At 37.3% G+C, this 13,915-nt stretch overlaps 1 protein-coding gene across 1 annotated transcript; it reads left to right on the forward strand.

The window, feature by feature from the left end:
• The first annotated feature begins 1,314 nt into the window (after positions 1–1,314).
• On the forward strand, positions 1,315–13,658 carry LOC131367144 (uncharacterized). Its single transcript, XM_058412406.1, has 21 exons — positions 1,315–1,447; positions 1,561–1,802; positions 1,905–2,053; positions 2,202–2,330; positions 2,429–2,590; positions 2,671–2,785; positions 2,876–3,009; positions 3,098–3,251; positions 3,338–3,441; positions 3,529–3,618; positions 5,386–5,582; positions 11,002–11,118; positions 11,233–11,474; positions 11,558–11,706; positions 12,028–12,156; positions 12,244–12,405; positions 12,488–12,608; positions 12,708–12,841; positions 12,968–13,121; positions 13,203–13,306; positions 13,406–13,658. The coding sequence occupies exons 1-21, from the start codon at positions 1,343–1,345 to the stop codon at positions 13,498–13,500; spliced, it is 2,988 nt and encodes a 995-aa protein (XP_058268389.1). The 5' UTR covers positions 1,315–1,342; the 3' UTR covers positions 13,501–13,658.
• Positions 13,659–13,915: the final 257 nt, after the last annotated feature.

Here is a 13,915-nt window from a genome sequence, read left to right on the forward strand (position 1 = left end):
CTGCTTAAGAAATCTGTAATTTACTACTTTAACCAATGCTGTTTCAGTACTGTACAAAATTCTAACTGAAATATGCTATGCATGTGATACATATGTGAGTATGTGTTTAGCTACAAAGTGATAATTTACAAATGAGCCAAAAGTCTTAAAATGGGTTCTGTGGCCACTAAAGGTCAGTTTCTATTGCAATTTTGAATCTAGTAATTTTAATAACACAGGTACTGTGGGTTTTATGGCTTCCGTTAACTGCCAACATATTACTGCGCCCATGTAAATAATGTAACTATGTTTTTTTAATTGAATAAAGGCAGTTGAGGATAAAATGTTGTATCCATTGATATGTCTTGAAATCAAGTATATCCTTTGTTTTGACAAAACACAGACCTGATAATATTTTGTTTAACTTATATAAATGGATGCTGCATCTGAGAACATGCAGCAGTATGGATATTTCAAAAGATAATGCTATTATTCAGGCAGTTTGAGTGAACAAACTTAGGCATACATGAAACAGGCTCTTAATACGCCTATCCTACCCAAGTAATGTGTCAGAATTTGAGTGTCTGATTTTTTGTGGAAAACCAAAAGAAGCAAAAGGATCAGGGCTGGAGTACAGCACAAGGATAAATCCAGCAAAAAAGGGTGAAAGAGGCCACAGCAGGAGAAGGGTTTCAGCACCACACTGGTAAGAGTGAAAGATAGAACATAGTATTAGGTATTATACAAACATGCAAGGCTTAAAAGGATGATCAAATCAGAGCAGATCGGATGCGAGTTAAATTGGCTCTGGACCAAGCAAGAGCTTTTGTCAACGACACTTTTTAGTCCCTCTCAGGAAATACTGTGACCTACATAGAGAAGAAAGATGTGACACTAAACCTGCTTAAGACATCTGGAATTTGTTACTTTAACCAGTGCTGTTTCAGTACTGTACAAAATTCTAACTGAAATATGCTATGCATGTGATACATATGCAAGTATGTGTTTAGCAGCTAAATGATAATTTACAAATGAGCTAAGTCTGTGGTTCTTAAAATAGGTTCTGTGGCCTCTAAAAATCAGTTTTTATGGCAATTATGGCAAAAGCGAAATTCTTCCTGAAAGTTTACAAAAGGTTTAGTGGTACTGCCATTTCTATTTGAAACAAAGAACATTTGTAATTGAATTGCTTTTTAAAAAGCCCAGTTGCTTTAGGCTGTGTTTAGGGAAATTCAGGATATGTAGTCATCCTGGTCTTGTGTATGTGTAATGACGTAGATTGTTGAGCAATATTCCCAATTTTTTTTCTATAAAAGCTCGGACCAAAGCCCAGACTACATCAGTTTGTTAGAAGGGAAGCAAGATGAAGACTTACTATCAGTTGTGCATCCTGGTTGCCATGGTGTTCAGGGTTCGCTCAGACCCAATACCACTGACTAATGACTCGAATGATGAAGAGTTTGCAAAGGTAAGAATGGCATTGCATGACTGTGCAACTTGAATTTTTTCTTGTTTTAATATTCTTTTATTTGACATTTTATCTAGCTAGATTTCTAACTGCACATTTTTCCATTTAACCAGAATTACTTGAAGAAACTGTACAACATGCAAGATGAGAACAAACCATCTTTGGGGCGCAAGGTCAATGAGATGAGCTTGAAGCTCAGTGAGATGCAGCAGTTTTTCAAGTTAAATGTGACAGGAACTCTGGACGCTGAAACACTGGAGATGATGAAGAAGCCCCGCTGTGGTGTTCCAGATGTTTCTTCATACAGGGCCATAGCTTTTTCTAACAAATGGTCTAAAAACAGCTTGACCTACAGGTACCTAAGCAGTGTAGTTTATTAAGTTAAACCATTCTGTGGTCATGAAACAATCAGGTGAATAGATTTAATAAGTTACAATTCGTTATTTTTATTGTACAGAATTGAGAATTACACTCCTGACATGTCTAAGGCTGAAGTGGACGACTCTATCGAGAGAGCGCTGCAAGTCTGGGCTCGGGTCACTCCACTGAAGTTTACTCGCATCTACGATGGTGTAGCCGACATCATGATCTCTTTTGCTGTCGGAGGTCAGTCTCCTACTTTACTTAGAGTCCTGTCTTGAAAAGTCTTTCCTGCAGAATATTGCAGAATATTTCATTAAAAAATATTTTGGTACTAAACAAAATGGCACTTTTTGCCATAATAAACATAGAAATTGTAATTTTCCATTTCCAGATCACCGTGATGGATCTCCATTTGATGGACCTAATGGTATCTTGGCTCATGCATTTTTCCCTTCCCCTGGCATCGGTGGAGACGCCCATTTTGATGATGATGAGACCTTCACCTTCAAATCTTCGCGGGGTGATTATGCTTCATGTTTTGTAAAAAAACAAACAAAAAAAAAACATACACAATCCAATATGAACTATGCATCATAAACAACATGTATTCTTCCATAGGATACAACCTGTTCATCGTGGCTGCTCATGAATTTGGACACTCTTTGGGCCTTGACCATTCTAATGTTCCTGGTGCTCTGATGTATCCAACATACAGCTACAGCCCTCCTGACACGTTTGTTCTGCCCAGAGATGATGTTAATAGAATTCAGTCTCTGTATGGTATGTTTCGGTAATACTTCAGGAAAAGCTTTTGGTGATTTCCCCAGCATGTTATTAACAAAGTAAAATCACTTCAACAGGATCAAGTACTGTCAATCCCGATAAGCCTGACCCTGAACCACCAGTCAACCCTAATGCCTGTGTCCCGGATGCTGTTACAACCCTGCATGGAGAAAAGCTCTTCTTCAAGAACAGGTACACATGGACCCCAAAGTTACCTCATTAACCTATTTCTAATCCATGTTTGAGATGTCTGACCATCTAATACTAGTTTCTGTTCTTCAGGTTCCTCTGGCGCAGTCACCCACAGCTTACCACAACCACAAAATATCCGATCAAGCGTTTCTGGCGCAATATTCCAGATAATATTGATGCTGCTTTTGAGCATACATCAGCTGATTTGGTGTACATCATTAAAGGTAAAACAAAGCTTTCCAATGCAAACAATACCGGTTTACTAGCGGTATTAGATATGAGTTAGTGTTAACTTGTGCTTATGATCTTCAGGTCAGAAGGTCTGGGCTGTTCGCAGTTTCAAGGTTGTGAAAAGCATGAGTCTCAGTGCCTTGGGCTTGCCAGCAGCAGTGAAGCAGATCGACGCTGCCCTTTATGATGAATTTTCCAGAAAGGTGCTGTTTTTTGTTGGCAGGTCATACTACAGGTAACTCTTATTGTCTCGCTATATTAAAGCCATCAAATAAATACTTTCCCCTTTTCAACATGTTAAGTAGTATTTTTTTTTTCCAGCTACGACATGAACAGGAAGGCGATGGACAGAGGCTACCCGAAATTAGTGACAACAAGCTTCCCAGAAGTGACCAAAAAAGTTACTGCAGCTTTTCAGGAAGATGGTCAGTATTTTAAAAATATATTTCCAAACTCCTAAGTAATAAGAGTCATCAACTTTAACTAAAGTGACACATTATATGTTTTTTCAGGTTATAACTATCTCTTCAGTGGGTCAGAGGTTTTCCAGTATAATAACGGAAGGCTGGTGAAGGTGCTGAAAAGCAACCACTTCTTGCAGTGCTAGTTATTTATACACACTGCCTTATGGACAGCTGGAAGAATCATTTGTAAAGTGTATTGTGTGAGTTGTGTTTTTGAAATAAAACATGTTATTGGAATTTCAGCCTATTGTGATGTTGGTATATTAGCCAGATACTATATCTAAATGTATTTTCAAATTGCAAATTAAAGACACTAAACATTAAACTGATATTTGGGAATGTGGTATTTAGTTCACTAGTATTTGGGACAGTGGGATTTGAGATGGTGGCATTTGGAACAGTCGTATTTGTGACAGTGGGATTTGGGACATTGGGGCTGTGGGTTTTAAGATGGTGATAATTTGAATAGTAATATTTCGGACAGTGATATCTGAGATGGTAGTATTGAAGCTGTTTATGTTTGGGGTGATGGGATTTGGGACAGTTACAATTGGCACTTTGGGTTCAGTGGTATTCACCAGGGTGATACCTGGAACAGTGATATTTGGGAATGTGGTATTTAGGTCACTAGTATTTGGGACAGTGGGAATTGAGGTGGTGGCATTTGGAACAGTTGTATTTGGGACATTGTTACAGTGGGATTTTAGATGGTGATAATTGGAATGGTAATATCTGGGACAGTGATAACTGAGATGGTTGTATTGGAGATGTTGATATTTTGGACAGTGATGTTTGGGATGATGGGATTTGGGACAGTTGTATTTGGTACATTATGATAGTAGCACCTGAGTGGTATTTATCAATATCCTGTCACTGAAGACATGATGTTAATCATCACATTGTCTTAACTAAAGATTTATAGGATATGGCTCAACTGATGTCTGCTCCAGACAAGGCAAAATAACAATATAAGTTATGTTACCATGATTTTACAGCAACAACAACAACAACAAATAAGTATATATTATAATGAGTATAAAATGTACTTAAAACAATGCATTTTTAAAAATCATGTAGAATTCTATACATGAATAGAATTCTACATAAAAGGCAAATATACTGTCTAATGGACTGTGTAAATCTCATTAGAGCATTAGAATAAACACAATAAGATCATAAAAAAAATCAATAAAAAAAGATATTTGCAATAATGTATTATCAAACATTTTAAAAAACTGAACAGAATAAAAATATTCATTAAGAAAAACATTTAAAACTATGAATTTGGCCATTAAAATAAAAAATATATATTTCTTTTGTATAAGGATGGGTACTACTTTTATGCACAAAGTAATATTTATTACCTTCACGATTTAAAGCTTTTAAATGGGAGAAAAGTAAATGTCTGCTTATAACCACCAGGAGAGGGTGCTGTCTTACAACACTTACTGGTTTAAATCACATCTTCTGTTTAAATGAAACACATCAGCAGTGACATGTCCTGATCCTCATCAGCTGTTTAAATTCAGACAAACCAGTCTGTGTTGGTTAGACCCTGCCTTGCATGCTGGTTGAACATACTCCATGGATCACACCTTCTGAAATACAGCCATCTAGAAGCTTCTCTCTCTGGTTAGACTCTGCTTTGCATCTCAGTTGAACATACTTCAGAGATCACACCTTCTAAGGTATGGATATGGTGGCTCAGTGGTCAAGGCACTGGGTCACTGATCAGAAGGTTGAGGTTCAAGCCACCAAGCTATCAATGTTGGGCCCTTAACCCCGCTTGGTTAAGGCTCTGGGTTGTTGATAGGAGTCTTGTGGTTCATAGCTGATAAAGGACCCCTACCCAACTTCCTCAGCTTCTTCTTTTAATGCCTCTTCTCATGTAGACTGTGGATTCAGGTGAAGCAGGTGCCTGCAAATCCCATGCAGCTGATCTCAACCAAGTCACACTGGGTTCTCCGCTTGATTCAGCAGCCCTGCTCCACAAGTTCCTCAAAATTCTTGTTGGCATCTTCAGAATCCCACTTAGATATGGAAAGAACAAGCAGAACCTCTTCATGCTAAAAGGAAATTTAAAGAGACTGTGCAAAACCAGAGTATCTCCACTTCTTCAAATTTACCAGCGTTAACATTGCATAATATTGTCTGTACAGTTTAGATCAGTAGATTGTGCTGTTGTATGTTTCAAAGGTGCTAGACATTCTGCCAAAATATCATGTGAATAATGATGAAATGCTGCTGAATGTTTTTGGAGAAGGAAAAGACATTGCTTCATTTCCAGGGTCTCATTTTCTCACCACAGTGGTAGTTTGCATAATTTAACTGATAATTATTAACAAAGATAGTTGGTCAGACATTGTGAAATAATAGAATACAGTATTGATATGTAACGGTAACAGGAACCACCTGATGAAGTGGTTTGTGTCTTTCACACTAAAGAGGTGAAAGGGCTCTCCTGTAAGGAAGTAATTCAGGGCTTGTAACATGATGTGAGCACCACCTGCTAAATTACTCTGTATAAATAAAAACCCAGACAATGGAGAAGAAACTGGCGAAGAATCTGGCGAAATCATCCGACACCAGAGCATAAGATATAGATACAAACTGTTTTTTTGGAACCCAGGTGAGGTTTTCCACAACAGCAGGAACCAATTTCTAACGTGCAGAGCATCAAAGAAGCACAAGGATCAGGGCTAAAGAGCAGAAAAAGGATCAATACAAGAAGTCAAAGGCTGAAAGCAGCCACAGCTAGAAACGTATTGTGACCTATGGTAGCAAACCCTGCACTGAGAAGAAAGATGTAACACTTAATCTGCTTAAGAAATCTGTAATTTACTACTTTAACCAATGCTGTTTCAGTACTGTACAAAATTCTAACTGAAATATGCTATGCATGTGATACATATGTGAGTATGTGTTTAGCTACAAAGTGATAATTTACAAATGAGCCAAAAGTCTTAAAATGGGTTCTGTAGCCAATAAAGGTCAGTTTCTATTGCAATTTTGAATCTAGTAATTTTAATAACACAGGTACTGTGGGTTTTATGGCTTCCGTTAACTGCCAACATATTACTGCGCCCATGTAAATAATGTAACTATGTTTTTTTAATTGAATAAAGGCAGTTGAGGATAAAATGTTGTATCCATTGATATGTCTTGAAATCAAGTATATCCTTTGTTTTGACAAAACACAGACCTGATAATATTTTGTTTAACTTATATAAATGGATGCTGCATCTGAGAACATGCAGCAGTATGGATATTTCAAAAGATAATGCTATTATTCAGGCAGTTTGAGTGAACAAACTTAGGCATACATGAAACAGGTTCTTAATACGCCTATCCTACCCAAGTAATGTGTCAGAATTTGAGTGTCTGATTTTTGTGGATGGGAACCAAACATAAAAACAATTCACAATTATTTAAACTGGTTATCTGCAGGTTGACGTAATTGGCCGAACATTCAAGGGAAATGATGATGATATCAGCAGATATGCAGTCAAGCTGAAAAACCCAAATACAGACAATAGTATTTGCCAACATCCTGCCTTAGGGGTGTAATGTGGCTTGTTTTGAGTTAGAATGAGAATTACAGCATATGGCTCAACATCAACTGGGGAAGACCCAGCTTAAAGCAGCAACAAAGCAGGAATGTGTTGACAACCAATAAGGCCTCACAAAAAACAAAATAGAAAAACCCCACAGAATCTGATTCTAACTAAAGACAAATCATTAATGGTAAAAAAAAGGTAAAAAAGCCATGCTAAAATCCTCCAACAACATCAGAATAAAAGCTATATATTAATTCCAGCATGCCTCACCTGAGGGTGATCTCTGTGATTTTGTCCTGAAAACTTAGCTGCCTACTTCAACCTTGAGCTGATCCACCACTTAATCTTCCTTGTATAATTAATGTTGTTTGTTTTCTTGCAGCTAACTCTAAGTCAATGTTTACAGTTACTGCACTTTTTGTTCATTTGAGACTACATACAAGCAGCAGGATTTTTAATTCCCTGATGTGATGTGAAATAAGAGCTTAAGTATATGTCACTACTGTTTCTAAAATATGTTTTACTGTGTATTTGTTTCTAGGACCTCCAACATCCATTGTAATACTTAAAAGGACACATTTCCATGTGTTTGGAATTACTTTGGGATTGGAATATTTGGGATTTGGGACAGTTTTATTTGGTAAATTCGGGCAATGGTTTTTAGTGTGGTGATACTTGGAACAGTGATATTTGTGAATGTGGTATTTGGGTCAGTATTATTTGGGACAGTGGGATTTAGGACACGGGGACAGTGAGATACGAGATGGTTATAATTGGAATAGTAATATTTAAGACAGTGATGGTAGCACTGGAGATGTTGGGACAAATGGATTCGAGACAGTTGTATTTGTTACACTGGGACAGTAGTACCTGAGACAGTGGTATTTGTAACAGTGGTATTTGGGACATTGTTATTTGAGATCACGTTATTGACACAATGGTATTTGTCAATATCCTGTCACTGAAGACATGATGTTACTCATCGCATTGTCTTAACTAAAGAGTTATAGGATATGGCTCAACTGACTTCTGCTTCAGACAAGACAAAATAACAGAATTTACCGTGATTTAACAACAAAAAATAAAACAAGTATTCTTAAAACAGTACATTTAAAAAATCATCAAAATTATTCATAAATAGAATCTTACACAATATGCAAATAATCTGTCTAATGGACCATGTAGGTCTCATTAGAGCATGAGTATAAACACAATAAGATCATTTAAATAAATAACTAAGATGTTTACAATAATGCTTTTTCGAGCATTCAAAAATCCAAGCAAAATAACTGAAGAGAATAAAAATATTTATTAAAAACTTGTCAGTGAAAGTATGAATTTGCAAATAAAAAAGATATTACTTCTGCATAACAATGGATACTACAAGATCGCTTTTTTTGCTCAAAGTAATGTTTATTACCTTCAAGATTTGAAGCTTTTAAATGGAAGAAAATGAATGTCAGGGGAATTTGCTAATAACCACCAGGAGAGGGTGCTGCCTTACAATACTTCACAAAAAAATCACATCTTCTGTTGCAAAGAAACACATCAGCAGTGACATGTCCTGGAATCATCAGCTGTTCAAATTCAGACAAACCATTCTGCCTTGGTTAGACTCTGCTTTGCATCCCAGTTGAACATACTTCAGGGATCACACCTTCTAAGGTATGGACATGGTGGCTCAGTGGTCAAGGCACTGGGTCACTGATCAGAAGGTTGAGGTTCAAGCCTCCAAACTGCCAAGCTATCAATGTTGGGCCCTTAACCCCACTTGGTCCAGGGGCTTGAATCCTGGGCCTGTGCTGGTTCAAATGGTTAAGGCTCTGGTTTGTTGATTGGAGGATTGGGGTTCAAAGTGGTTCATACCTGATAAAGGACCCCTACCCAGCTTCTTCTTTATATACACTCATCTAAAAGCTTCTCTGCTGGTGCCTCTACTGACTCTACTCATGTAGACTGTGGATTCAGGTGAGGCAGGTGCGATCCAATCTCAACTAAGTCACACTGGGTTCTCCGCTTGATTCAGCAGCCCTGCTTCACAAGGTCCTCAACCTTCTTGTTGGCATCTTCCACTCTCAGAATCCCACATAGATATGGAAAGAACAAGCAGAACCTCTCCTTGCTAAAAGGAAATTTAATGAGACTGTCCAAAACCAGAGTATCTTCACTTCTTCAAATTTACTAACCTTAACATTGCATAATATTGTCTGTACAGTTTAGATCAGTAGATTGTGCTGTTGTATATCTCAAATGTGCTAGACATCCTGCCAACATATCACAATTGTATGATGATGAAATTCTGCGGAAGGTTTTTGGAGAAGAAAAAAGACATTGCTTCATATCCAGGGACTCATTTTCTCACCACAGTGATAGTTTGCATAATTTAACTGAGAATTATTAATAAAGATAGTTGGTCAAACACTGTGAAATAATAGAATACAGTTGTATATTGTATATTGATATGTAACATGGTAACAGGAACCACTTGGTGAAGAAGTATGTCAGGGCTATTAACATGTTATGAGCACCACCTTCTCCATTACTCTAGATGAATGAAAACCCAGTTGGTTTCAGAAAGTTCTATATTATGTTAAAGAATTATTATGTGCATTTTTCTACAACTGAACTGGCACTTGAACTGGTAGTCAGTCCAGCTGAATACTGTACCTCCAGAACTTTTCCTGGGTGCAGAGTCACAATATGCAGACTAGTTGCAAGGAAAAATGAGCTCCCTGAAATGAAAATAAGAAAGAAACAGCCATTCTGGTGAGATCACCTGACTCCAGAACATAAGACATAGGCACAAACTGTTTCTTGGAATATCAAGTGTTTAACATAAATTAACATAAACACAATGCACAATTATGGGATTGTGTAAGTGAAAGAGTGTGTGTATGTGCCCTGCAATGGGTTGGCACTCTGTCCAGGGTGTATCCTGCCTTGATGCCCGATGACGCCTGAGATAGGCACAGGCTCCCCTTGACCCAAGGACAGATTGGATAAGCGGTACAGACAATGAAAGGTTGACATAATTAGCCAAAGATTAAAGGGAAATGATGATGATATCAGCAGATACGCAGTCAAGCTGAAAAACCCAAATACAGACAATAGTATTTGCCAACATCCTGCCTTAGGGGTGTAATGTGGCTTGTTTTGAGTGAGCATGAGTTGTACAGCATATGGCTCAACATCAACTGGGGAAAGACCCAGCTTAAAGCAGCACAAAGCGGGAATGTGTTGGCAACGAATAAGGCCTCACAAAAAACAAAACAGAAAAAAATCACAGATTCTACACTGATTCTAACTAAAGACAAATCATTAATATGATAATATGATTAATAGCTTATAATGGAGCTAATGATGTATCTCACTACAAAGTGATAGAAGGAAAAATAATTTGATTTAAATATGATTTATAACTTATGTTAACGTATTCCAAATTGGTTGGCAAGAAACAATGAAAAAATAATCCATCATGATTCATAGTCAGTATATTTTCTAAATGTAATACAGCCCTGAACACTTGGCATGAAAGGACATTGTGAATTTGATTGCACCAAATATTACTTATATTTTAAAATTATATTTAAAAAAACGTTTACCATTTAGCCAATGGTGTATTTTAAAAAAAAAAAAAAAGTATTCCTACAGTATGAGTACTATTCACATTTGAATGATAAAAGGTTCTAGTTTTCTAAAGCCAAATCTTTTCTAAGAGTTTACCAAAGGTTTAGTCGTACTGTCATTTCTACTTGTAACAAAAAACATTTGTAATTTAATTGCTTTTTAAATCTGTTGCCCAGTTGCTTTAGGCTGTGTTTAGGGAAATTCAGGATATGTAGTCATCCTTGATTACCTACGTCTGTGGTCTTGTGTATGTGTAATGACGTAGATTGTTGAGCAATATCCCCACTTTTTTCCTATAAAAGCTCGGACCAAAGCCCAGACTACATCAGTTTGTTAGAAGAGAAGCAAGATGAAGACTTACTACCAGTTGTGCATCCTGGTTGCCATGGTGTTCAGGGTTCGCTCAGACCCGATACCACTGACTAATGACTTGAATGATGAAGAGTTTGCAAAGGTAAGAATGGCATTGGACTGTGCAACTTGAAATTTTTCTTGTTTTATTATTATTTTATTCAGCATTAATTTTATTGAACTAGATTTCTAACTGCACATTTTTCCATTTAACCAGAATTACTTGAAGAAACTGTACAACATGCAAGAGGAGAACAAACCATCTTTTGGGCGCAAGGTCAATGAGATGAGCTTGAAGCTCAGTCAGATGCAGCAGTTTTTCAGGTTAAATGTGACAGGAACTCTGGACACGGAAACATTGGAGATGATGAAGAAGCCCCGCTGTGGTGTTCCAGATGTGGCTGCTTTCAGTGCTGACTCGTCAAGTAATAAGTGGCCCACCAACAAACTGACGTACAGGTACAAGCGGCAAAGTTGCCCATTACAGCTTTCTGTATCAAACACAGTAACTTAGTAAGTTACAATTTATTTTTATTCTACAGGATTGAGAATTACACTCCTGACATGTCTGTGGCTGAAGTGGATGACTCTATCGAGAGAGCGCTGCAAGTCTGGGCTCGCGTCACTCCCCTGAGGTTCACTCGCATCTACAGCGGTGTAGCCGACATCATGATCTCTTTTACTGTCGGAGGTTAGTCTCCTACTTCATCCAGTAGCACTGGTACCATTTCCTCGTCACACATTCATTGTGGAGTTTTTTTTTTGTTGATAGACTAAGTTAGAGATCATAAGTGCCAGCATTTTAATATATCCTAAAGGCACGACAGCAGTCAAAAAACACTATTAATTAATGACGTGTACGCTTGTGACATTAACTCAATTGCTTTATGCTTTATGCTTCAGTCTTCAAAACTCTGCCTGATGTAGACTGATTTTTTTTTCAAATGGATGTTAATACTACTAGTGTATTCAGCAATTCTAAGCTACATATATGAATATTTTCTATTTCTAGATCATGGTGATGGATCCCCATTTGATGGACCTAATGGTCTCTTGGCTCATGCATTTGGCCCCGCTGTTGGCCTTGGTGGAGACACCCATTTTGATGATGATGAGACCTTCACGTTCAAGTCTGATGATGGTAAATATACTCATATCAAACTTATCAAAATATACACAGTGTAGTGTACAAGATATACAATTAATCATCATTATTGGGACAACACAGGATACATCTTGTTCTTGGTGGCGGCACATGAATTTGGTCACGCCCTGGGCCTGGACCATTCCAGTGATCCTGGAGCACTCATGAATGCAAGGTACACCTACAGAGATGTTGACAACTTCCTTCTTCCTGGAGACGACGTCGGAAAAATTCAGGCTCTCTATGGTGAGCTTCTGGAATTAGTCATTTTGTTCAGAAAAGCTTACACTTCAAACATTTATTTAACAACATTTAATTAATCTAACAGGTCCAAACCCTGAAATGCCTGATGTGCCCACACCTCCATCCACTCCTAATGCCTGTGACCGCAATCTGGTCCTGGATGCTGTTACAACCCTGCGTGGAGAGATGTATTTCTTCAAGGATAAGTATGTATGCATATAAAAAGTATTTGTCTAAATTTGTCTCCTATTTGTTTGGAGCATCATTTATGATTCTAACCATAAATGCATATTACCATCATTTAGATTTTTCTGGCGCCTCCACCCTCAGAACCCTCAAACTGAACAATTTCTGATTAAGAGCTTTTGGCCTGAGCTTCCAGATAATATTGACGCTGCTTTCGAGGATCCATCAGATGACTTGGTGTACATCTTTAAAGGTAAAAAATATTTGCAAATATTTATCGATTGAATTTTAATACATTGTTATTATTGATAATAATAGCAATATAAAATCTACAAAAGATACAGATGATTTTGTGTGTACTTGTGTTTATGATCTTTAGGTCAGAAGGTCTTGGTTCTCAACGCTTATGACGTTGTGAATCGCAAGACTCTCAGTAGCTTCGGCTTGCCGGCCAGTGTGAAGAAGATCACCGCTGCCCTTTATGATGAGTATACCGGAAGGGCTTTGTTCTTCACTGGCAAAAAATACTACAGGTACATATTAGAGTATTGTTATATTTTTAAAAAGAAAGAAGACAGAATGCAAGTTATTTACTAATAGAAATATTTTTAAAGCTACGACACAACCAACAAAAAGATGGACAAGGGTTACCCTAAACTGGTGGACAAGAGATTCCAGGGAATGACAGGAAAAGTCTTGGCAGCCTTCCAGCAAAGGGGTCAGTATTTAATGAATTAATACATTTCCTAAATAATTTGAGCTCATTTGGACCTAGTTATATGAAAATACTGATTATTAACACCTCTTGTTTATGCAGGTTTCACCTACCTCATCAGTGGACCACGCATATTCGAGTTTAGTAAAACATCTTTGATGCGTGTGCTGGATAACAAACACTTCCTGCGGTGTTAAAAGACATGAATGCCTTTTATGCTTTTATCTTATACCTGTCTTTCAGTGACAGTGAATGTGCCGATAATACAGTAAACTATTTAATAATTTAAAAAGAAAATTGTTATTAATTTATGAGTCATTTCCTTAACAACTGTAATTCCTTATGTTGTACTATTCTAAATAAACTTTTCATGCAAATTTAAACATACTGTTTGTGTGGATGATGTGAAGCAACAGCATAAATCTGTATCTTTACAGTATTGATTTTTTTTTCACATTACAACCATAATACACTGAACCCCAAGCAGCTGTTGTGCTTCCAGATAACGTTAATTTCCCAGTAAGATGAGAACTATTTGGAATAATCACACTGACAGGAGTACAAAAGGGCATATCATTATTTTGGAGTGATGTCACAGTGATGTTGCAAAAA

The sequence above is a fragment of the Hemibagrus wyckioides genome, linkage group LG16 (assembly GCF_019097595.1).
Source record: "Hemibagrus wyckioides isolate EC202008001 linkage group LG16, SWU_Hwy_1.0, whole genome shotgun sequence".
Classification (NCBI taxonomy): Eukaryota; Metazoa; Chordata; class Actinopteri; order Siluriformes; family Bagridae; genus Hemibagrus; species Hemibagrus wyckioides.